This window comes from Pseudochaenichthys georgianus, chromosome 15, assembly GCF_902827115.2.
Source record: "Pseudochaenichthys georgianus chromosome 15, fPseGeo1.2, whole genome shotgun sequence".
NCBI lineage: Eukaryota > Metazoa > Chordata > Actinopteri > Perciformes > Channichthyidae > Pseudochaenichthys > Pseudochaenichthys georgianus.
Window position 1 is genome coordinate 24,909,207 of NC_047517.1, and position 26,824 is coordinate 24,936,030.

Here is a 26,824-nt window from a genome sequence, read left to right on the forward strand (position 1 = left end):
ATGTTTAAATGACATACTGCAGTGCGAATATGAACTGCTCGATTAAAAGCAGATATGTTTTCAGTCTCGTTTTGAAAGTAGTCAGAGTTTCTGCGGACCTGCATGTTTCGGGCAGTTTGTTCCAGAGTGTCGGGGCATAACAGCTAAACGTTTTGTTCTTACTCTCGGAACCGAGAGCCGACCCGACCCAGAGGACCTGAGGCACCTTGATGGTTCATAATGATGCCGGAGATCGTTAATACACTTTGGTCCTAAACCATTTTGTGATTTTAAAAACTAGCAATAATACTTTAAAATCAATTATTTGGCCGACTGGAAGCCAGTGTAAAGATTTCAGAACTGGACTGATGTGATCCACTCTTTTAATGTTAGTGAGGACACGAGCAGCAGCGTTCTGAATTAGCTGCAGCTTTCTGATGGATTTTTTTGTCAGCCCTGTGAATAGATACACTATTGCAGTAGTCAAGTCTACTGAAGATAAAAGCATACAAGCTTTTCTAAATCCTGTTGTGACATTAGTTTTTTAATCCTAGATATGTTCTTCAGGTATGCAGACTTAATAACTGTTGTAATGTGACTGTTGAAATTCAGGTCTGAGTCCATCACTACACCTGTGTCAGGGACTTTGTATTACTTATGCCAAGGAGGTTACGCTTGCTGTGTTTTGTCGGGACCATGGTAAAACATCTTGCAAAATTATCGTGAAACTTGATTGGAGGGTATTGCATAAGTTAAGGAAAAACACACTACGTTTTAGAGCCAATTCTCAGTAGGCCTACAGGGTGTTTATATGCAATATCTCTTTCTTATGGAAACAGCCTTGGCTCAGGTCTGCGCTCTATGAGTTTCCTTCTTGCAATTCAGTTTGATGGAGAATTCTATTTAATGAGACCTGAGGTACTTTCTTGTTGGTCTTTATTAAAACAGCAGCACCCCCCCCCCCCCCCCCTCTTTGGCACTGAGCATGGACTGGCAGCTGTTGCACAAGAAACACATATGACCACCGGCTGTGTGTGTTTGTGAGATCATATGAGCATAATCACCTCTCCATCTTGATTAATAAATAATGATCAGAGACAGTGCAGCCATGAACTGAGGTGGCAGCTCTGGCTGTGCTGGCGATTCTAAGTCGACCCGTGTGGCAATTTAAGTCCAAAGCCTTCGAAGCCCCCCCCTCCCTCCCGCCTTCATCACTGGTTACCGATTACTGCCATTTCACTGACCTCCCATCTGTCTGCTTGCTTTTTGGTTTCTTAATCCTGTTATTTTCATACTGTGAAGCAAACGCAGAGGGTAAAGCAACACAAAGAGCTGGAACACACACACACACACACACACACACACACACACACACACACTCACACTCACACACACGGCCTACTGGTGCGATGGAGCTAAAGCTTAATTGCTGTCAGTGGCAGTACAGATGGCTGCATTAACTGAAGTTAAAACAACCCTTATATAAAATCTCTTGTGTAACTTCCAAGGACAGCCCCGCACTGCCACTGCTTTAATGACTCGATCTGTCTAAATATATCCAAGAACGACAGCAAACCAATCACTCTCTCATTCGTAGAAATCTTAGACCTGATCCTACATGTCTTTGATTGAAAAAGTGAATTCCTGCTCACACAGTCACTTCTGTGGTGATTTATTACACTCCTGCTATTCTGAGACAAACTCCTGCTCTCCTGTAGAAAGTCACAAGAGACAAATGTGCCTTTTGTGGTTTGAGAATAGCTCAAAGTTTCTTACAGTGAACTGCAGGTCAGCACCTATGGTCAGCACAAGTAAAAGTTCATCGGCCTGATGTAGTTAAAATACCCTTCTTTTGTTTGCAGACATTCCCTGCATCCATTTTTGTCTTTTATTTAGCACCTTTTACACTGCCCTTACCCACAATGCATGGTATCCTTTTTCTCAGTACAAACTGAATCACTTTGTTAATTTCCAAAAATGAAGCCTCCCAGGAACCCAATTTACAAAAAACCATGACACAGGCAGCTACATCAATTTCACTGTGAATCTTTCTGAGTATTAATGATTCATCGTTTTAAATCATAAACGAGGTAAAAGCCTAAAATCAGCACTTTCCTTTGTTTTTCTTAGCGTGGTATCAGGAGCGGGTGAGGAGGCGGGCAGCAGAGTTCTGGATATGTTGGAGTTTATTGAGAAGGTTGGATGGTATAGAGCAGGGGTGCCCACACTTTTTGGGCCGGTGGGCTACTTTTGAAATGACCAGCTCACCGAGGTCTACCAACCAAAAATAAAATCCCAAATTGCAAGGAGCTGAATACATGAATACATAAAACTAAAATGGCATGTTAACCTCTCTCTATTTCTCTCTCTCTCTGTTAAGAAACACATAACAAGCAGGCTAAGAAACCACTCCATGTCCTGAAATCTTAAACATAAAACACAAATATAAGTACAAGGAATACAATAAACGAGTAGAACAGTCAACTTAGACATCAGACTCAAATGGGTCCTATGAACAGTCTCTCAAAGTTATAATGAAATATACATAGGTCCAATATAGGCATCTCTCTCTCTCTCTCTCTCTCTCTCTCTCTCTCTCTCTCTCTCTCTCTCTCTCTCTCTCTCTCTCTCTCAAAGAGCCGGCTCTTTTAAGTGAACGACGGGAGCCTGCTCTCGCCCGCGAACGAGCCGTTTTTTTGTTTTGTTTGCGGAGGGATCTAGATCGGCATGAAGGCACATTAAGCAATCTGCAATGTGCACATTATCCCGCTTATTACACATGGCCACATTCTCAACAAAGTAACGACATGACTCCCAATAATAATTGAAATGCTTTTATAGATTTAGAAAATGATTTTATTGATTTAAAAAAATTGTTTTATGTATCGATTTAAATTGACATGCATCCGCTAAGAAAAGTAGTCCGTTGTTACTGTTTGAACTAACGTAACAACGGCAGGAACTGCTTCGATAGTGTTTTTGAGGAGCTTTTTGATTACAGATTTGAAAACATCGTTGCTTGCACAATGTGCACAAAGTAGCACAATTGCTGCAGCCTAGCAGCTGATCTCAGAGCACGCTCCCCTCTCCTGCAGGGGGGCGAGGTCAGCTGCAGCTCACAGAATCAGCCCCCTGCAAAAACAGCGCTGGAAAGAGCAAATGGAGCGAAATTAGGCATGGCATTTGATTTAATTATAAAAGGTATAATATGTGGTAAACTGAAGAGCCCTTTGGGAGCCGAAAGAGCCGGCTCTTCTTGGTGAGCCGAGCCAAATGATCCGGCTCACCAAGAAGAGCCGGAATTCCCATCACTACCCGGCACTTGACTGATGTTATATCGCTTTGCATTCTGGGTTAACAGACTGGAAAGCGATAGGTCGCTTTTTCTGTCAATCAAGTAAACTCCTGAATTAAGTGGCAGGGAGGACAAGGGAGGAGGGATCAAAACCTGTTTTGTCTATTTTAACGGAGCTTGATTTTTTTTATTTTAATGAATGACTCGCGGTCTACCAGCATTGCCCCCGCGGGCGACCGGTCGCCCGCGGTCGACGTACTGGGCACCTCTGGTATAGAGGATGCTATTGCAGTAGTCGTGATGTGATGAATGCATGAATCAGGGTTTCAGCAGCAGAGGAGGAGAGTGATGGTCGGAGACGGGCAATGTTTTTTTAGGTGGAAAAAGGCGGTCCTGGTGATGTGATTGATGTGGTGATTGAATCTGAGCTGACTGTCGAAGACGACTCAGAGGTTGCGGATGTGAGGGGGGAGGGGATAGAGTGTGGCTGTCAATGGTGAAGTTGAAATTCTGGATGTCTTTGGTACGGGATGGGGGGCCGATGATGATGATGATGATGATGATGATGATGATGATGATGATGATGATGATGATGATGATGATGATGATGATGATATCTGATTTGGCACTGTTCAGTTGGAGATAGTTTGTTTGCATCCATGCTTTTATTTCTGAGAGACAGTTGGTGAGAGTGGAGTGTGTTGTGGGGGTGATGGTTTTTGTTGAGATATAAAGTTGGATGTCATCGGCGTAGCAGTGAAATGGAAGGTTGTGGCGACGAATGATTTTGCCAAGGGGGAGCATGTAGAGGATGAAGAGGAGGGGGCCAAGCACCGAACCCTGGGGGACGCCTTGGGACAGAGGAGCAGTGGAGGAGGTGCAGTTGTTGATGTTGATAAACTGATGTCTGTCTGTGAGGTAGGATGTCAGCCAGGAGAGTGCATTGTCGGTGATGTTGAGTGATGATTCGAGGAGGGACAGCAGGAAGGCGTGGTTGATGGTGTCGAATGCTGCGGTGAGGTCGAGGAGGATGAGGATGTTCAGGTTGGAGTCAGAGGAGAGGAGGAGGTCGTTTGTGACATCACAATCACATAACAGAAATGAGCGGCAACATCCATGATCACAACATGTAACACACACGCCATATTCAACACAGACTAGTGTGTGCAGGTGTAGTTCTCAGTGAACCATTGTATGTGGTCTTCTTTTAAATGTGTTCTTTATCATCTCATAGCTAACCTGTGTTTGTTCTCTGTGTCCTCTGCAGGACAGCGTGGGTGAGGTGTCACAGTTCAGACCATCATGCCCTTTGCTCTAGCAGCAGCACCGGAAGTGTGTGTGTGAGCGACCCTGGCTGGCTCTGCTGGTATGAACATGCCACTGCACCAAATCTCTGTCATCCCCCGTGATGTCACCTCATCGCGGGTGTCCGGCAGTGGGAAGGCTAAGGACAAGGACAAGCAGGTATGTGAAGAGTTCAACAGTAGGCCATGCATCTGAGGATGGTGGAAGCTATAAAGTGTTTTTATCCTACAGAGATATTCTGCAATAGCAAGGGCGGGTTCTGGCCTTAAGTCTGAAAAATGACTCGCAGATCAATCTTATGTCAGACAAATTTGATATATTTTCTACATATGCCTCACCAAGTCTAGTGGAGAAGAAAGATTTGATTTGTCTAATGAAGTAAAAGGAGAGCCTGGGTAGTTTCAGAAAGTGGCCAAACAAGTCAAGTGTCTGAGTGTTGTTCATCTGGAGCAAAAGAGGAAGTAGGGTGACATTGTTATAATGAAATAAAGTCTGCAGAAGGAGGGGTTGGGGTTGAAAGCTCAACAAAACATCGAACCACACACGGAAGACCACTGTTTGTTTCCTATTGACGGGGCACTTTGTTTCTTTCACCATGAGTAGTAAATCTTGATCACACTGTTGTTGAACTACAAATTTGATAATGAAATAATTTTGACCCAAACCATTATCCTATCCTACGTTGTCACATCAAAAAGCTGACTTTTTTTGGCAGCCATTTGTTGCTGATATTCACTCAAACTCTCATAGTTTCCTCAGATGATGAACTGCTTATTAACAGTTGTTCTGGAGGGAATAGACTGAGGATGCATTTTGTTGTTTAATTTATTTTGAGGACTTGTTGAAAAGTTCTCCATTATCTGTAAGTGTGCATGGCTGCCAGGAATAATGAAAATACACTATTCACGAGAGTGTGTGAATACATTTAATAAAGTCATCCCTCTGGAAAAAAGTGATAGGCTACCATTTTAAAAAACAAATGAAAAATAATTCCCTCTTTACCCCGGCAAACAAAGCCTAAATGTGTTCTTGTGACAGTTTTTGTGTTATCATTGTTTTCATGTGGCAGAGTTAATGTTGTCATATCAGCGCCACATTAAGTTATGCTCTACTTACTGTCACTCACACACCCACCGGAAAAACATTTCTGCCAAATGCCTTTAACAACATTATTATCATGTCTGTTCCTTTTTATTCATTGCCTTCAAACTTGGTTTGACAGTGTCAAATGGCTATTTTCTTTCAAAGAACTCTTGTTATGTAGAAAAGAATACAAGGACATGATGAATGCAGAAATGTTAAGACAAATGTCAACTAGATGTAGACTAAAGCTAATTTAATTGGAAATGACAAGAGTTAAAGGGGAAAGTTACACCAGCTGTCCTCCAGTCATTCACCACAGAACAATCAGGAAGTTCATTTTCTCATCTCAGCATTGTCAATCCTAACACAGCAATATAAATTCTGCTTTACAACGTTTCTCTCACAAATAAATTATTTCTGTGCTGCCTGTGGGTTTAGCAGAGGTTTTGCATCTAATGAGGATCGTCAGAGTTTGTTCTGCTTTTCTATTGTCAAAACCGCCTGAAGGGCATGTGGCTTAGCAGTTTATTAGTGGACCAAATATAGGATTTGGTACCTTGCTCGTGTTTTTTTTTTTAAATCGTTTCTACCTCAGATTTACAAAAGGAAAGCGTAAAATCAGTCGTATTGGCTGCTTTGAAAGGTGTTCTATTTTTGTTACTCAGGAAAACTCCCACATGATATATGTTGGAAATATAGGCCTGATGTAATCTTTCAGGCATGTGCTTTGGAGATGATTAAAGCTAAATCTAAAGCGTTCATCTGCACCTATCACAGATTTCTAAATTGAGGACTTTTGACCTTGAATTCTGGATTTTCTCAGAGTCCAAATATGACTCTCTTTCTCTGAAACCCCCTCGCATCTGGATGTCATTATGAGTTGCCAGTAATACCAAAGAAAGTCAGGTGTACAATCAAATGCAGCTCATCAATCTTTACTTTCTTTCCCTGGCTCTTCCTTTGTACTACAGGAGCATCAAACAGCACAGTGAAGTGCTCTCAGAGTGCAGTTGCTTTTTTTGAGCTGTGGAACAAAGCGAGGTGCTAAGACAATGTCCGCCCTTTCTACTTGGCCTCATCGATGCACAATAGATCCGGGGTGCTGAGTGCAGCAGCACAGGTGTTCTTAAGAGGCTTCTTCATGCTGCATATGGTGCCGTTTCCACCTGCTGTGCTGTAGAAGTCATAGTACACACTGTAAACCTCCCAGGACATTATGTGTTTTTACTTTACACACACACACACACACACACACACACACACACACACACACACACACACACACACACACACACACACACACACACACACACACACACACACACACACACACACACCAACCACTCTGAAGTCTCAATTGTTGCCTAATCTCAAGCTGAGCCCATGCCTTGTCATTGCAGAAGTGAAAGTAAACCCAGGCTCCCTTGTTTCATGTGCTGCAATTGGTTTCATTTCATGCAAATTCCTGTGTTAAATATGAGCTGAAAAAGCTTTTTGTATAATGCATGGTTAACAGGATTAAAGGGGTTTAAACTGTGAGAGCAGTCGTAGCAAGGTTACCTTCTGCTGGGAAATAAGAGAGAAACTGTAAGCTGTATAATGTCGGGGGGCTTTTTAGTCTCCGTGCCGCCATGTTTGCTAACTGTGTAAAGATCCAAGCCTGCATCTCTGTGCTCAGCAACGCTCTCCCCCGTCTGTCTCCTGCTGGCGTAGCCTCCTTTTTCTCCCCCAGAGTAATAAGTGGATAAACAGCAGCGAGTCCTGTCCTCCCTGTGGAACCATCGGCAGAGTCGAAAAAGGAGAAGAGTGTTTTTCTTTGAATACTGATTAGCTCGAGAGTCCTGGAGATGTGTGAGTGCGTGCCCAGATTTGAGTCACAGAACACCAGTCCATCTGGCCCTCTGAGACAACACAACTGGTCTTTTAGCGCCGCAAGAAAAAAAGCAGAACTTTCCTCTACTTAGAATTCAGAGTTAGTCATCTGCTGCTGTAGAGAGCAACACATCTTTAACTGTTGCTGGCCCTCGCTGGCCTCCCTCCTCCAGATCCACTCAAGTCCATTTGTCTTCCCTGAAATCCTCTTTAGGTGTGCTTGTGGGCACTTTCTGTGCTCACTGTGGGTCCTCCATTTTGGTAAATAGACTAAGGTTTAAGAAATATTTTTGAAAACTTTTTCAAAAGACTGGGAGAGTGTTTTTATTTTGGAAAAAATGTAAGTTTCCTGACCGTTCTCTGCCATGGCAAATAACACGGTCAGATTGATTTGAGTCTGGGTTTTCCGATAAGACGAGCAGTGAATGGATTAGGCATGACTTGACAATGAAGTAATCTCTGTCACAGGTTGACAGGTTGGGAAGGACGAAATGCTGTGATATATCTAGGAAATTCATACTGAGCTGCTATCGTTTTATTTACTTTTGAAATTAAGTCATTTACACAAGCAGCGTGTGAGTTCTGTACATCCAGCAGAGCTAAGAAATACAGCCGAGCCTCAGTGGATGCAGCTGTACCTTTTTAACTTTCCACGTTAACACATGGATTCACACCAACATGCATGACCTGGCTCGCACTGGTATTATAATTAGCAGTATATTTCTGAACACTGTCATACTTGTTCCCTGCCCTTTTGATGCCACAAGTACTTTTCATGAGAGAACAGAGAGTGCTTGAGTCCAAGGACAGTGAAGACTCAACACAAGCCCCAGGCTAGACAGGGACTGTTTGATGTGTCTGTCTTTGCTGATTTAACGAAGCTTTAGCGACATAACTTGTTCACTTGAAACTGCGTCACTTCTCTTTGGCTGCAGTAGAAGCATTTTGGCTGATATGGAGGATAGCAGTGTATCCTGTTTACAGCCAGCATGTAAATTGCTTTGGATTAAAGCTTCAGATAAATGAGATGGAATGTGTAATCTTTAAAAAACATTATTCAAAAATATATGTTTAAACGTTATAAGATTATTTGAAAAATATGTTTTTCAGGCACTGAAACCTTTTCCAAACCTTTTGTTAATCTAAACTGTCCAAATGCCCCTCCAGATTGCCGTGCCCAGGGGCAGCAAATGGAAATGCCATGATAATTACCCAGAAAGCCTTTGGGCGTGGTAAACTAGGCATGAGTGTTTACATAAGGAATAAACTGCATGTGGTGTGGTCACTCGTTATCGGAGGCAGAGGATGCAATTTTGCAGAAGACTCAAACACAAAATACTCAGTTATTGATATACACAAATTCTCCAGTGTCTATCCAATTAATATTCAGGTTAAACACATTCAATATGTCCACACAATCTGTGCAAATATTGTGTGCACATATTTTTCTAACGCATGAAAACACAACCTGTTCCTCCTGGTGTTGATGTTCTGAGGCCAAACAGGTTCCCCCAGCATGTCTACAAAGCAGAAGCTGGTGAGGGAAGATAAGACTTGGCAGAATTGGATTCTCTCTATTCTGGCAGTCACTTTCATAAAGGTATGAACGTTGTGTCAGAAAAATAACCTACTTCCATACTTTATACTCTTCAAACATCCAGTCATAAGCTGCTGATATACATTTAATGCAAGTCATAACTGAGTTAAAAGTGCAGAAAGTTAAAGAGAAATCGTTTTTTCTGTGTACTGGTAGTAGGGCAGTAGGGCTGTAAATAACTTGATTTGATGTATTTCATTATAATTGAGGATTTTGTTTGTCTTTTTGATTTATTATTTAGTGCCCAAAGTAAAATCTGCACATTGATTATTTTGTTAGAGTCCTAAAGTGATTGATAACAGAGAGAAGCAGCCAATTTTTCTTAAAAATATCTTAAATTAAATAATTGAATTTCAGTGTACCCATGGTATATTTACTGTCGACCAATTACCTGCTGCTTTTCTTTTGTCTATCTCTTGACTCTCTCTATCTGAGCCTCTCTTTGTGGAAACACACATGCGAGGACAGACAGGTACACATTAACACTACATGCCAGCCACTGGTGTTGTTATAGTCAGCCAGTCCTGCACTGAGCCACTTGAGGCTGAAGTGTTAAAAATCATAATTAAATAAGGAAGAGACATGACGGCCGAGCCTTAGAGGGCCTTCACTTTTGTAAGGAAGGACTTGGCCTCACCTTGTTCATTTTATTATCCCCTGTGATCACTCCAAGGGTTATTTACTTTCTGTTGGAAGCCTTGACTCTTGCTATATTAAGTTTTAGACATTGATTATAATTGACCCTTAGCAGCAGAAAATAGACATTCAGAGGCATAGCAGGACATAAGAATAGTCCCTTTAGCTGCTCTGTTTTTTAATAGTTTTGTAGATAGATGTTGGAGAGGAATAAGAGTTTGCTTTGTCTGTGGTATGAGATTTCAGCTCCTGGTTTCAGAAGAGCAGCTATTAGCAGAGGGAGAGACATTCAGAGAAGACAGTGTCTTGTAATTAACCCCATCACCCTCCGCCCACACACACACATATTTAGCACTTACACTCACCGATCAAAATGAACGCTTTTGCTGTGAAATAAGGGGACTTGGAAAGCCGCTCTCACAGGTAAAACATAATTTCAAACGATAATCTCACAATTTGCATATTATGTTGGCCCTATTACCTTATCCGACAGATGTATAGCTATTAACCTACGAACCTACCGATATTAGTTCAGCCTGTCACACACGACAGGAACTGAAAGTGCACCTGAACTCAAAAAAGCTCTCAGCTGTGAAAGCCACCAATTTCTCCAGAATGAATTTAAAGAAACCTATTTCATTTTTATACACGGCTACCAAGGCGCATCTCTGCAATTATAGATTTCATCGAAGAGCCAGCAGATAACCGGAGATGGACGGAGATGAACACACAAAAAACACTGTTGTAATTAATGAAGTTATTTCAAGAAGGGAGAAATGAAATCACCACACGAAAGGCTGCATGTGCCGTCCTGCTGCCTCAGTCTTTCAATTCAGAGTGCTTCTGTCGCACTTCTGTTCACAGGAAGGTGTCTCTGCGGGGTGACTGAGGACACCGTTTAATTGCCCCTGACATGACTCCTGTGACTCACATGGCCCCAAACATTCAGCCACTAGCAGCCAGAGCGATGTTGGAGGCTCTCTGAGCTCTCCCTCAGTGGCCATATTCATCTTCCTGAGAAGACACTTCAGATGTTTCCTTGCCGCAGCCTGTCGTCTGGGTCTGTGGAGTCTGACGCACAATGGCTGCCTGATTTATGCTATTCATATGCAGCTGTACACTCAGCTGTATAATGAGTCTATAATAGGACTCATAGCTCTGTCATACACCATTGTCGTGGCCAGTATGTGGCGTGAACACAGTCACATAATAAGCCTCTTGTGCATTAAGTGGAAGATGGGAAGTTGCATGCTTTCCAGTCAAATATGATAATGAGATTCACAATTGTCAGAGGACAGAGACTGCATCTTGTTTTTTTCCTATCCCTGTCTCTCTGGCTGTTTTTCTCCAACTTCTTCTCCTCCTCTGCATCCTCCCACCTCCTCTTCTTTTTCATCCTCCTCCATCATCCTCTCGTGGCGTTATCCAGTGGAAGATTAGCGCTGTTAATCTCTCCGCCTATGGATTCTCTGGTGTGACCACACTGTGAACTCCTTGTTGCTGTCTGGCTGTCTGCGGAAGCCGACGCCTAATGGCTGCAGATGTTTACTTAATTGCAGACTTTAACTTGTCCCTATAAAATGCTATGGCAGCTTATTCTGTAATCCTGCTACCATGACTTATGAACCGCATAGTGGGCTCATCACCCCTAGCCACCTGTTCTAGTGTATTCTTCTGTTGTGAAAATACCTTTTCTGTGTATGAGGACAATCCTTTTAGGCATGCAGTTTGCCTCTAGATATCTCAACTTTAGTCTATTGATCCTATTGACTTTGTTGACCAACTGACTTTTCATCTAGGGCCATTATCAGGTAGGGCTTTGTCCATAATTTAGACATGCCCATCAGTTCTTCTCTGGTCATATTCTGTAATAGATTAATAGAGTAGTAAGAGTTACACCATTTATATTGGTTATGATGGCAAAATGCATACAATAGATCCTATATAAATAAACTTGCCTTGCCTTTAGTTTTGGGAAACAGCAACATCTTTGATTGACGGGCAAGAAACAGGTGGTAAAATTATATCATCCTACAATGCTTGATATATTTCTTTATTGCACAGCAAAATTGACTTAAAATGCAACAGCCAGAAGGGCAGGTCAAAGTTAAAGTGCATAGTTGGTTGATTGAAGGTAATTCTTTTCAATTTGGCTAACCTGACTTATTTCTGATGATGTCTCCTGATAACAACAATTAGTGTGATGAGTATGATGATATTATTGGCTATAGGGAGAATGGGCCAATCTATTCAAATGAGACTCAAGCTGTAAATAGCTGTTTCTATCCTATATCCTTGTTTGTGTAGGACCAGGGCTGCAGTCGGATAATCCAAAAACCAGCTCCTAAATTCTAACCCCATCGTCTATTCTTTGACCTCTGAGTGAAACGTCATGGGGTTAAGGGATAGTGGATAGGAGAATTCAAAAGGACTTAGGAGAAGAGACTGCGGTGCTTAGAGAATCCGAATGCACTTTCACTATCCGATGTGTTTATGATGCACCAGCGGACGTCATAAATGTGCGTCTGCTGCTGTGGGGAAACTATAGAAACTACAGTTCTCATTCATAACACTCCGTTCGATGTCTCACTATGGGATGCGCCTCATCGCGGAGCAAACAGAAGCATCAATCTCATTACGCCAATCCTGATTGGCTGGTGATCTTGACGTCAGCGTCAGGGAATCCACCCCCTATAAGTAGCCTGCGCTACGTCGCATGCGTCATTCAAACACCTCTTCTCGCTTCAGAGCACATCTCTAATGGTAGCCGGGCTTGCTTAACAGTCCACTGACTGAACCAAAAGCTCATTTCGGTCGACGGGCGTTAGCCGGCTACCTTACTCTGCCTCGCAGAAGAGTATAGTACTAACACACCAGTTAGTATTATAATCAACCTCACCATTCTTCCTCAGGAATTAAGGTAAGGTTTTGAGCTTGTTTTTTTCCCTCACTGCCGACACCACGGTAGCGAGGACGGATTTTTTCTTTTCTCTTCCACGAAGGAGAAAAGGGATTAAAAGGATATTACCACACCAGGTAATATTCTTTGAGGAAAAAGACCCACACCGTCCTTTTTTTTCTACGGATTACGAGCGGGTCCTCTTCACCCCACGCGGCGAACAAGATGGACGCCTCTCTCCCTCACACCAGAGGAGTCAGGGATTCGGAGGCTCGGCTCTGCGGCTGCGGGTTGAAAGTGTCAGGCACAGACTCACACCAGATCTGCTCGTCCTGCCTCGGGCTGGAACACGCCCAGGAGGCCATTGACAACCCCTGCTCGTGCGGGCATTGTGCCCGCTTCACTATGAAGAGCCTCCGCCGAAGGTTAGCACGACAAGCTAGCCTGTCGGGACAGGACCCCCTCATGTCCATTGGTTTGCCGGCTGGCAATCAAGACACGGGGGCGTCCGCCGCAGAGATGGAGCCCCTCACTATGTCGGTCTGGGGCTCATCGACAGCGGCAGCCGCAGAACCGGAATCCCGCGCCATATCAGGCCGAGACCCGGTGGCGGCAAGAGACGCGGGAACGGGGCCCCACGCTTTACCAAGATGGGGCTCCCGGCTGGACCTCACCATAGTTTCACCGGCGGAAGATGTCCTAGAGTTAGACTACATGGAGGACGAAGAGGATACCTCTGAGTTCCTCTTGTCTGACTCGGATGAGCAGGAAGACGACATCTTCATGTCATCGGCTCAGGCTGCAAAGCCGGGAGCGATGGCTGCTCTCCCGGGCGATAGCACACCAGCTTCGCCCTGTCTAAGCATGGACCTTCAGGCCGCGTGTCAGCGCGCCGCGTCCAAGCTAGACATCCTGTGGCCCGAAATGGCCAAGGAGACCTCCAGGTCCCGTTACGAGGGGAAATATTTTCCCCAAACAACGAGGACCCTAGACTGAGACGGCATGGAGAGGCTCGGCCTGCTCCGCATACCGCCCATGGAACTGCTGGTGGCAGCCCACCTCCTACCGAGGATGGGCCCGTCACCAAGCAGGAACCCCACGCTGCCAGCAAAAACGGACCGATTCCAGGACTGAACGGTCCTACAGAGCCGCAGCATTGTCCGCCAGGGCTCTGAACGTTTCCTCGCTGCTAACCGTGTACCAAGCGGAGCTCTGTGAGGATCTGTCGAGCAATCCTGGACCGGCCACTCTGGACGAGATGGCCGCGGTCACGGACATTTGTCTCCGTGTCCAACGCTGCGCCGTCCAGGTCACGGGCAAGGCAATGGGGATCATGGTGGTGCAGGAAAGAGCTAGATGGCTCAACCTCACCAACCTCCCAGACCGGGAAAAGGAAGATGTGCTTGACATGCCCATCGTTCCCGAGGGGATTTTCGGCTCCGCTCTCGCTTCCATGCAGAGGAAGTGCGAGTCGAAAAAGAAGGAAGATGAGGCCCTCCACCTCTGTCTCCCTCGAAGGGTCCAGCCGCTGCCTTCGCAACAGCGGTCCTTCGCAACAGCGGTCCTTCGCAACAGCAGTCCTTCGCCCAAGCTGCCCCGAACCCTGCTAGGTTTAAAGTACCAAGACAGCAGAGGTCGCAGCCCACCCCGAGTCCCCAGCCCAGGCAGGAGACGAGGGCGAGTTGGCCTAGAAAGTCTCCGGTTCCGGCTGCAGCCCAGGTGCAGCCAACCCAGAATTTCGGCCAGCAGTCGAGGAAGAAGAAGCGAGCGGCCTGAAAGCCCCTCCTTCTCCCCTCTGTGACAGAGCTGGAAGTTCTTTCCCCAGCTCTAAACGTGTTCCCGCTACCTCGAGAGATGCCTCAACGTCATCCTCAAGTCCGCATAAAACACATGTCACACCTTTGTTGTTTTTTCAATAAACCATTTTCCGCTGACGCATCCAGGCTTCGGCCAAGGGCGCAGCTCAAAAAAATGAAAAGAAAAACAATAAACAGTCCGTTAACTATAAATCCCCTTCTGAGAGCAGCTACGGCCTCTCTCAAAAGGCGGATAATAAACGGGTCTGTGAAGGCACCACCGTCACGCGCATGCGCAGTGCCGACTGGGGCTGTTAAAACACCACCGCCACGCGCATGCGCAGTGCCGGTTGGGGCCATGAAGGCACCACCGTCACGCGCATGCGCAGTGCCGGTTGGGGCTGTTAAAACACCACCGCCACGCGCATGCGCAGTGCCGGTTGGGGCCATGAAGGCACCACCGTCACGCGCATGCGCAGTGCCGACTGGGGCTGTTAAAACACCACCGCCACGCGCATGCGCAGTGCCGGTTGGGGCCATGAAGGCACCACCGTCACGCGCATGCGCAGTGACGGTGGGGATTGTTGAAATGGGGTACCACCGTGTTCAGACACTAGAGGGCCCCATAACACAACAAATAGAGACTCAGAGGGTAAGAGATGTGACATCTCCGCTGGCTCTAAGGAGCATACAGTGGAAGATGCTCACAACGTCTGCTTGGGTTTTCAAGACAGTAACACGGGGTTACAGACTCCAATTCGCTGTCACCCCCCCTCGTTTCTCGGGCATTTTGTATTCACAAGCCCGGGGAGAGTCAGCCCATATTCTAGAAAGAGAGATCCTCTCACTTCTAGAAAAGAGGGCTATATCTATTGTACCTGCCGAGCAGAGTCAGAGTGGCTTTTATTCCAAGTATTTCCTCGTTCCCAAACGAGGAGGGAACGGAATTCGGCCAATACTGGATTTGAGGGTTCTGAACAGATATCTAAAAAGATACAAATTCAGAATGCTCACTCACACATCTCTGCTGCGTCTCGTGCGACAAGATGACTGGTTTACATCAGTCGACCTGAAAGGTGCGTATTTCCACGTCCCAGTATATTATCCACACAGGAAATATCTGAGGTTCGCATTTCAGGGGATCTGTTACGAATACAGAGTACTTCCCTTCGGCCTGTCTCTCAGTCCAAGAGTGTTTGTACGATGTACGGAAGCTGCGATAGCCCCGTTAAGACAACAGGGTATTCGCCTGGCAACCTACCTGGACGACTGGCTGCTTCTCGCACAGTCGGAGCAGGAGGCTATTACACAGACAAGTGTCCTCGTAAAGCACCTGCTCAACCTGGGTTTCATAATAAACACAGAGAAGAGCATGCTGTGCCCAGCACAGACTGCACTCTTCCTGGGTTTACACCTGAACTCGGTGCCCTTTACAGCCCGCCTGTCAGCGGAAAGAGTGAAAGCTTTCAGAGCTTGTCTCGCTCAATTCCAGCTGCGCAAACATGTTCTCTTCAGAACATGCCTGCGGTTAATGGGGCTCATGGCGTCAGCCATCCTGGTCGTACGACTAGGACGCTTACACATGAGGGAGTTTCAGCGCTGGGTAGCCGCTTTAAAACTAAACCCCGCGCAGACAATACGACTACAATATCGTATATAAACCGCCAAGGGGGTTTGCGTTCTCTCCAGTTACACATGCTGGCACGCAAACTGATCTTATGGAGAGGCGGGCGTCTCCTCTCTCTGAGAGCGACGCACGTACCAGGTGTGTTGAACCTCGGGGCAGATCTGCTGTCCAGAGGTGCACCACTTTACGCAGACTGGACTCTACATCCAAGGATTGTGAGCCAGCTGTGGGTGCGTTATGGTAGAGCCGCGGTGGACCTGTTCGCATCAAAAGAAAATGCTCAATGTCAGCTGTTCTTTTCGATGCGCGACTTAAATGCACCGTTAGGCGTGGACGCACGCACTCGCACACGTTTAGCCTTCGGGTCTTCTGTACGCGTTCCCACCCCTGGCTCTGATACCCCCAACTCTGGCCAGAGTGAGGGAACAACGCCACACACTTATCCTGATAGCTCCGCACTGGCCCGCAATGTACTAGCTGGCGGAGATTTATCAGCTGCTGTGCGGGCAGCCATGGCAGCTCCCACTACGCAGGGACATACTGTCTCAGGCGGGGGGGGGGGGCGATCTTTCACCCACACCCAGAGCGCTTGGCCTTATGGGCCTGGCCCGTGAGTGGTACAACCTGAATACAGTGAGACTCCCTCATAGGGTGATAAACACTATTCAGAGTGCGAGAGATTCCTACACCAGGTCTCTCTAAGACAGTGCTGTTACTGGTCCTGGCTTCCGCCAAGCGAGCCAGTAATTTTCATGCACTATCTGTACATATTTTTTCACACACTCGGTTCACCCCAGGGCAAACGAGAGTGTTGTTGAAGCCCAACCCTGTCCTTATACCCAAGGTGGTTGGTTCATGTACCCCAATTGACATTGAGGCATTTCCTCCGCCGCTGGGTCCCTCCGGGGAACAGCAGCCGGATTTGCTGTGTCCAGTTCGTGCTTACGCACCTGTATGGACAGATCAAGGGTGCTTTGTCATAATGACCAACCCCTTGTGTCCTGGGCTAACCCTTGTAAGGGCAAGCCTGTTACTAAGCAACGGCTCTCCCACTGTTTTGTGGAAGCAATTGCTTTGGGGCCCATACGAGTCAGAGTTCGCAGGCACCCTCGGGTCCGCGAGCTCTTTCGACTCAGGGTCTGGCTGCATCCTGGGCTCTGTCCAGGATGTCTCCCATCCAAGACATTGGTGCAGCGGCGAGCTGGTCCTCGCCGCTCACTTTTGTCCGCCTCTTAACAGGCTGGACGCTCTGCTCCCAGTGTGACTCAAGCAGTGCTGGGCACCTGGTTGAGTCAGAGCTCTACCTGTTAAGTTCTGATTGGTTTGGTGATTTTCGAGATAAGCTCGTCTGACAATACGGGAGCTACAATTTCCCATAGTGAGACATCGAACGGAGTGTTATGAATGAGAACTATAGGTTACTTACGTAACCCCAGGCCTCAGAGTAACATGAAGTGAGATGTCTCACCAGACGGCCCTCCTTGCTATGGTGAAGCGAGAAGAGGTGCTTATTTTGAATGACGCATGCGACGTAGCGCAAGCTACTTATAGGGGGTGGATTCCCTGACGCTGACGTCAAGATCACCAGCCAATCAGGATTGGCGTAATGAGATTGATGCTTCTGTTTGCTCCGCGATGAGGCGCATCCCATAGTGAGACATCTCACTTCATGTTACTCTGAGAAATGGGGTTACGTAAGTAACCTATAGTTTTCTATACAGTGGATTACAACATGGATGTATAATAAGAACGACGGATTACTGTAAACTAATCTCGAGACTCTGCACCGTGCTCTGACGCTGTTGTTTTATGCTTTATGAACGTGGACAACAGAGAAACATATTCTTCATGACCAAAGTTGGAATTGAAATAAAAAAGGAAAGTGAAACTTATGCTTGTCACCCTCTCCCTCCGGTCCACATTAATACAAATTATCCCAATTTGTATGAACTATGAAAATATCTTAAAAATAAATACAAATGTATTTATTATAAACGTTAGTCCTTAACATCTATCACTGTGGATATCACCATTCAAACATATTTTAAAAGTTGAACAAACTCCACACAGCTCAGTGAAGACTGTGAAATGTTGACTTTATTTGATAATTTCAGTAAAAACTAACGTTCATATTTCTCTTTTTGATTATAATACTGATGAACGTTCAAAACAAAGCGCTTTGGCAAGTTAACGCATACGTTTTAAAATGCTTAATAAGCACCGTAACTTTCATGATATAATTTCTCTGTCATAATCGGTTGTTTCCGTGAACGGCCGACTGTTGTGTGATGGCAAATGCTGCGGCCGCAAGGCATTGTGGGTCAGCATTTTCTCCTCTCCTTTCGTCAAGGGAGGTCCAGTGGTTCCTAAGCTAAAGGAGGTTATAAAGGAAGTTTGAAACCTCCTTTCCTATCATCTAGAGAATTCGAACGGCACTTATCATGGCTGCCACTGAGGGACTTCCGGGTCATTTCACTCGGTTAGGAAGGTTTGTCAAGGTTCCTAAGCTAAATGGACTATTTGACTGCAGCCCAGGACTTGAATCACAGTGCACCGCTGTACTGTGCGACCTAAATAGCATGGTGAAATAAACAGTCATTACTTTCAAATTTAGGTTGCAAGGGATTTTTTTTCAGGGTGGAACAAAGCACGAATGATTCATGTGGTTGTTGCCAAAGAATAGAGACTATAATTAGCATGCCCTAAATCATTCTGAGCAACAGAAATAACACCTGACTTGGACATATTTGATTTAAAGATGTCTGCTAAATGTAGCCAGTGGAAATCTCCTCTTGTTAGTAATTAATCACACTTGAGTGTTTCTCTGTAGGCTGCCGCATACTGTCATACTGTATGTAGACATTATTCAGGGGTTGTTTCAGCAGCTCAGGTTTTCAAAAGTAAAGCTGCAGTTTACATCTGTGTGAGCTTTTTTACGATTAAAAATGAAAGCAGTCCACAGCCACTTGTAATATTTGCACAACCAATATGAAAAGGTGCCTAAGAACAGAGAAACAAAGAAAGCATTAAGCTTTCACAGGTCACTGGGATAAAACACTGCTCTATTTCTTCCTTTGGCAAACATCACAGGAAGGAAAACAATAAAGTAAAGAAGTACATATTCATATTAGTACAGTTATGACATTTTAAATGATTAGGTGTTTAAGGAAATTGAATCCTCAATAAGTGGAGAATTTTTTTCCCTCGTTTTAACTGTGCTCCGTGCCGCTGTGTGATGTAAAAGGTGATAACAAATAAGAACATGGTATTGGCAGATATAATAATATGATCTGGATTAGCAGTGGGAACTATAATCGCCTGCATGCACATGTAAAGAAATACATCATTTACAACTTTAATCTGTTGAGAAAAATACCCATTCCCATTGATGTCAGTCAGGGATATTTGTTGCCCACCCCTGCTGCGGTGATCTCAATCTGTGTCTATTTGAAACTAAATGTCAGTAGAAATGAATCAGTTTTGTTTCCAAATGAAAGGTGAACCCACTGTACACACACATTTAACCAATGGACAAACCTCCTATGTGTTCCCTACTATGCTTTACAGCAGAAAGAGAATCTGTTCTTGTTCTCTTGAAAAGAAAGAAGAAAGACAGCGTTCACAAAGAGCTCCTGAAGGCAGAGTAGAACACCAGATGTTTGTCTGCAGCTTGAAGCCTGAAGCAGCTCTCAACAAATATTCCTCTTCTGAGGCTTGTTTGGAAAGAAAAGATATCTCTATATCAGAGCTTTACTCTTAGACATTAGACACAAAAAGAGCACATCATTGAGAGGTTTTTATGTAAATGACTTGCTACTGCAGGTACAGTTTGAGACAAATGGTCTTGACCCTGGGAAGTGAATTTTGCCATTACTGCACCCACTGGACCAATTGAAGACAAAAGCGTAAGTGATAAAGATAACGGGTAGCTAGAGTCATGATGCCATATGTCACGGGTCATAAGCCACTATTCAACCCATGAAATTGTATTCACAGTGCTTATCTTATCCCTCCTTAGCCTGTGGATGGTACAGCTGCATGAAGGCACTAGTACCTGGTCTCCTCTGAGTTCAGAGAGATTTACCTCCGTCTACCAAGGACTGAGTCCAGGTAGAGCGCTGAACAAGCACTGATAGAGGGCCCAGGAGAGAATAAAAAGATAAGGTGAACGAGAGCACAATTACGCCGAGTTGTAAACAACTCAAAGGAAGTGGGAGCAAGACAGGAGCATGTTGTTGCCGTAGAAACAGAGCAAGGACCTATAAGAAGTATTGGCAAGACTGAAGCAGCGGAGGCAGATTGTGGAGAAGCAGTCTGCCGTTCACTCCAACATGCCTCCGCATTCTGTCAGAGCTGTCAAACTGTTTATGTGCCAGGAGCGCTGTGCTTTCCCACTTTGCTCCATCAATGACTTTTCAGGGAGTGGTGTCCCCGAGGACCGGTGGCATCCACCATCTAAACAGTCTCAGGAGTTCAAGACTTTTAGCAAGGTCAACCTAATGCAGAGAAATGTGTTCCCTGTGAAATTGAGGTGAAAACTATTTGTAAGAGCCGAAGCTTTGGATACTTGCCGTTGGTGTTTAATCATTTTGATTGATGTGTTTATTTGAACCCATGCCACTTTCCAAACCTGCCTTAGTCGTGGCTACTTTATTAAATGCTACCTTAGGTCACTCGCCAGGGGTGGAAGTAATCGTGCTCTGTCTTTTGAATGCTTGCCTGCACAAAGACCATTTTTCCTTCTCTTGCAGGGCTGTTGCTCCTCTCAGGCTTTCTCCTAGATTGTGGTTGTGCTATATAAGTGAACAATAAAATGCTCAGGCCACTGAAACAAGAGGAGCATGGGGGACAAGCAGGCAGAGCGAATGAGTCATCACCATGCAAAAGCAACCTCCAAGGACTTTAGAGCTGCTCCCTAAACCCCCGTTCTTTTTGTCTTTCTCTTTCCACAAGGACAACATACCGCTTCTCTGAATCTAGTTTAAGGCTAACAAACTCAATTTAATGAATTGCTTCTTTTTGGCAGACACACTGAGAAGCAAACGCGCTTCTTATATTAGCAGAAATGTTTGAGGATTCTTTGCACACACTTGCAGATGCGCCCATTGTTCGTTTCAGCCTTGTCCCCCAAACAAGTGGAGGCCAGGGTTGCAGATGCTCAGCTTTTGTGTTTATGTGAGAGGACACATTCATCTATTGGTGCTGACGCTGCTGTCACATTATGAATCTTTTAAAGCAGCGTATGTTGAGCAATATCTTCAAAGAATGCAGTCAATCGTAACAACTCATAGTGTTGGCAAACTGCCGCCTGCTAAGTGCACATGCACATTCAAGACCTGTCTGGGTGTCGCTTTTTTATTTTTTATAAATGGTTTGTACGTGTGATCTGCTGGAGTAGACAGTAATCCTCAGTGGTTGATGCTGAACAGAGTCTGCTGTGTTTAAGGCGGCACACCCTCTCCAGGAAGTGTGCAGATCTGGGCAAGGGAATGGATTTTTCTCTTGGGTTGGCAACAAACCTGCATGCTCACTGTGTGTCACTGTGTGCAATCCACACACATATACAAGGAGACGAAAGACATGATTGAAAGCTGAAACTACTACGCTGTGATGGACAAAGATAAGTGATGATACTGAACTGACAATGGTGCATTAGTGGCTGGTGGAAGAGGATCCGATGTGTTACTCCTGTTGTCCACTCTGAAGACTCTGACTGATTACGATACACATATAGACCGCTGTCCCTCTCCCAGGCAGAGTGTGTGTTGTCGCTCTTTTTCCTGAGGACATTTGATATCTTAATTATTAGCTGGTTGATGTCTTTGCTCCCTGCAATCTCTCACAAATTCTACATAGATACCTACTGTACATCTCTTAAATGTGTAATACAAGCATGCTTATCTAAGTGGAATGAATATATAATCACCAATTAGTTATCTTTACTGATTAATGAGTTTTTTTTTTAGCTAAGAGCAGAGCAGCCCCCAGTTAGTTTAGGTACCGTTACAAGTAATTACTGTGTGTGTTTATTGGAAGCAACTTCATACTTCAACACTGTTGACTCGGGGCCCAGAAAAAAAGGCATGCTGTTTCAAGGTTCTCTACATTTTTAAGGAAAGGTTGTTGAAATTCTTGTAAGGCCCTGAGTGTGTTTGAAAGAGGGAGGGATGGAACAAGCGGTGCAGAATTGCTTTAAAAAGCCAAAAGATGTCATCAGGAAAATATCACCATCTGCTCCCCCTCTGAGAGCTGATTTCAGTCCCATTTCATGTGGAATCACCGCTCTTTACGATGTTTGTTTAAAGATGTCTACACACAGACAGAGAGATGACCAGACAAATGTTGACATAGTGGAGTGAGATTTGGGTGGTGATTGGAAGGAGGTCTAAGTAAATTGAGAGATGGATGAAAATGAAATGTAGATGTGATAGAGAAAATCTAGAGGAGGATTGGGAATAGCCGAATATGTTTGTTGGCAGTTGTGGGAGATCGATAAAGTTGTAGCATGACAGGTGGAGTAAGCTTTGAAATGAGACATATTGCGATATTTAAAAGGGGTCATGTGAGGTGTGCTTACTATTTAATACATGGCAACTTGGCGTCAAACACAAAGTCAAGTTTGCAGTGTGGACCAGCTGGGAGCGATGCTGCATGCTTATCACTTCAAAGGAGCGACTGTAAAATGCAGTCTGCATTCCTTCACTATCCCTCTCATTCTGACCTGAGGTGAAGTGGATCATTTTTGGAGAATGTGAGCCTAATAGTTACGGTTTGATATGCTGTGCAGTTTTCTTTCACAGACACAACCTATATCTCCCGGGGAGTCGGCTCATTTAGTGCAGCATGTAAGCCTCGGCTCTACGCTCACCTCTCCGTCATGTGAGCAGCAGTGGTCATGCAGTACAGAATCTTTGAAGTGTGACGTTGCTGTAACGGCTGAAACAATCCTTTAGGGGTACAGAGGGGGGTTTGAGAGGATTAAAACAAAAGGAAATTGGGTTTGAATCCGGCTTTGTTTTGTTTCAGGCCGTGATGTGCATGTTATTTTCATCTTATAGTGTTGGGGAAATGATCTGAAATCAAGTCCCAGCAGCTTTCTGCAGCCTCACAGCCTCATTCCCCACAGGTGGGTCATGTGGCTACGGAAAGATCCTCACTAACACCACCTTAACCTGTTAAACCCAGAGCCTATTTTTCAGGTCTCAGGCTCGAAAATGACATTCCCAGAACAAATGACCATATCTTCCCTTCTAAAAGGGTTAAATTAATAATCTTTTTTCTCAAAGTAATGATAAACCTGTGAGTTGGATGTAGAAAAGTCAGAATAAATATAGATGTTTTTTATTATAAAGAAAATTCAGATTGATCATGGTAAAAAACTGTAAATTAGTGTCCGTCCAAAACATATTTTGTACTTATAGTGAAAACTAAACTTGGATGATGGGTTAGTAGACTAAAAGCTTTAGGAATCCAAAGTACAACATATAATAAGTACCCTGTATCAAGATTGATTCAAAACAAGTTATATTTGACCTTTTTAGACAGATTTAGCAAAAAAAACCTCTTCTGGGGGCATTTGGGTGGATTTTCCATTTCTCTGGCCCCCCTTGCTGGATTTTGACATGTGACATATCTTTCTAACCGTCAGAGCCAATGGAATCGAGGGGAACTCACACATAGTCCTTATTTGGTCATGTGTGTGTGTTAGACTGCCGCATAGCCAAGACCGGAAGCAGCAGCCACTCCGGTGGCTACCATTAGCAGCTAACTTTTGCTCTGCGATTTTTAAATAAAAATGGAATTATGGATTATAAATGAAATAATTTTTTTATACAGAGACGTTAAAACCCTATGGATTAACCGATTCAGCCGCGTTTTTTCTCGTTTTAATGCCATTGAACACGTCTTTTGATCAGATTGACAGCTACGATGAGACGATCTCCCTAGAAACTCCGTAAAGGTACGTGTTGTGATGTCTGTGTTTGCTTCCCCTGTCGCGAGTTTGGATCACTCAGTGATGATACTATATACCTAAATAATCTGTGGAACCTCAGCTTTAATCGGATATATCTTGTACGTGCAGTAAGTAATAAGGGTACTTTTATCTTGAGTTCTGTGCCAATGTCCGTTAGCATTTTTCGCTAAGGGGTCATTTAGATGCTTCTTATGAGACTTGTGTTTTTGTTTTGGTAAAAATGGTTTGTATCGTCAGTTAGCTGAGATTATTACCGTTAATCTGGTATAACACATTCATAGGTTCTTAAAAATTAAGATCCCCTGAGACAGTGTCGTGAAAAAAAAAAACAGGGTCCCCGCCGGCGGGGACCTTGGGGTTTGAGCTGCAGCCATATGCACAGGAAGAGATGGAGCACACATGTGAATGAGGAATGAGCAAAATCGCATGTGAAACCATCAGCGTGTTGCCACACAGCTGGGGTGACAAACGTGATAACAATTTTCAATCAATCAATCAATCAATGTTTATTTATATAGCCCAATATCACAAATGCTACATTTGTCTCAGTGGACTTCACAGATATTTCAAAAATGTGAACTGCTCCATTAACCTTTAGTTTAGAGGAGGATTAATTTTACGTAGTGTAGACAAAATGGAGATGGTTGGTGAGGTGAGATTACTATGAGTCACATCTCATATCTTCTAAAGAAGTCAGCATGAGTCAGCAGAAACCTTCAATGCAGAAATGATGTGGAAAAACCCGAATAATATTGCATTAGTCATTGTATTTCACTGTTAAATGTGTTGCTTCTATTTTGGTAAATTCCTGAACATTTCCAACCTGTATTTCTGCAAATAACTATTTAATTTGGGAATAATTTTAGTTGAATAATTTTAATTTTCAATAAATGAAATGTAGACCTCACGTTAATATTACACATGATAATATTGTGTAGAAATGCATGCATCTTACTTTTTGTAAGCGTTTGTACAGTCATTGTTAAAGACTCTCCCTCCACCTCCCTACACACACAAAAAGACACAATAACGAATAATAAATAAATTTGATTAATGGCAATAATAGTGATTATCTTTATCAATTTAAAAAGATATCGCAATAATATCATTATTGTGAAATCTCACATCCTCAACCATTGTATAGTGCAAATCTGATATTGTGAGAGCATTTCGGTCTCAGACCTGTGCGTCTATTGTCCTCCTTACCAGATTATAAACTTCCTTTTAGGGAACTTTTTATAAATATGTAGACAATTCTTAGTGGAAATATTTGACCCATATATAAAGTGATAGCCTGGCCCCTTTGGTCCGCTTTGACTGTAATAAAAGTGTTATGGTTTGGTTTTGAAGTCGAGGGCATGTGCAGGACCAGGTCAGCAGGGGGCAGTAGAGCAAACAGTGTATCTGAGCTCAGGGTGTCTCACCAGTGGATTTGAACCAGGAACTTTGAGTGCACCACAGAACTCAGAGTTATGTAATCTCTGTTGTTGTTTTGAACTAGCTTGCAACCTGCCTCCAGGCCAGTGTGAAGGGTGATGTCTGTGGTGCAGCCTCAAGAGAGATTTGTGTGTCTTACTTACTTAAACCCATCTATTATTTTATTACAAGAGCACTATAATTGAAAATATTTTAGTACCCTTATTTTCCCTTCTGAGCTTTTAAACATTTTCAGGCATTCAAAATACAAATGAGCCTTTCAGTGAATTACAGACATGAGGCATGTAAGACAAATAGCCTTTAGATGCAAATTCACTGCTTCTCCTATAAGCCATATTTATCAGAGCCAAATGAGGCTACTCCTTAAAATGATGATTGGAGTAGGTGGGTGGGGGACAGATTCATTGCCCCGTTCTTCATCCTTCATCGGTGCAGGAAGACGGTGTGTAAATCTAAGGTTACTCGCCTCAGGTAGCTGTAGTGTGGAGGAGTGAATAGAGTTTCAACACTTATATAATGTAGACATCTTAAAAAGCTACAAAGAATCTGAGTTGTAAAGAAATGAAAGTGTCTGAAGAGTTTCTCTTTTTGTACATCGGCAAAACAACACACCTCTGAGGATGCTGTCCTCTGATGGTAGGACATGGAGGAATTGTTAATACTTCCTCTTTGTGTGGTTTGCTTTTGTGTGAAGAGTTGCATGCTTGTGTGTATGTTCAGCTAGATCAGAGGTAAAGGAGTTCAACTGCATGCCATTATTTCACCGCTGTGTCTCCACTCCATCTAATAGCTAAGATTTTTCATCAAGGTTATTTGCACCTGTTGTTGCTGTGGGGGAAAGCAGGGCTAGTTTATATGTGCGATCGGTAGCTTTCTAACCCCAGGCATGTTTGTTTGCCAGAAGCCCCCCGCTGAGGATTCGAATGCTGCAGGGGAGCGTCTTACAAGCTTGAAATCCTGATCAGATCTTTTATTAAGGGGCAAGAAAAGTTAAAGTGAAGCAGTGGTTGAAGAGGCTTTTTTTTTTATATATACCGAATGTATTTATAATACCGACATCCGTATATTTGCAATGCAGACTGCTCCACCTGTCAGGGGTCAGTAATAGGGTGCCACCTGTGTAACAGCAGGCGATGAACGATGACTTCATAGCTAGTGAACAGGGGCCAAAAGAGAGCCAGTGGGGGGGGGGGATGCATTTTTTTTTATACCCACATATACTGAGGTCATTTCTGCAGTGATGCACATTCAAAGAAAAGTTCAGCCCAGATGATAGATGTTAAGACGTTTGAAGAGATGGCTGGATGGAGTTTTTCAATCATT

General features: G+C 44.2%; 1 protein-coding gene across 2 annotated transcripts in view; it reads left to right on the plus strand.

Moving 5' to 3' along the window:
- The window catches only part of marchf8 (membrane-associated ring finger (C3HC4) 8), a 112,233-nt gene that overhangs the window by 35,692 nt on the left and 49,717 nt on the right, over positions 1-26,824 (plus strand). For both annotated transcript variants that reach the window (XM_034100166.1, XM_034100165.2), the window contains exon 2: positions 4,542-4,738. In XM_034100166.1, coding sequence (XP_033956057.1) covers positions 4,643-4,738 — 96 coding nt within the window. In that variant the 5' untranslated portion in view covers positions 4,542-4,642. The remainder of the gene's footprint in view (positions 1-4,541; positions 4,739-26,824) is intronic.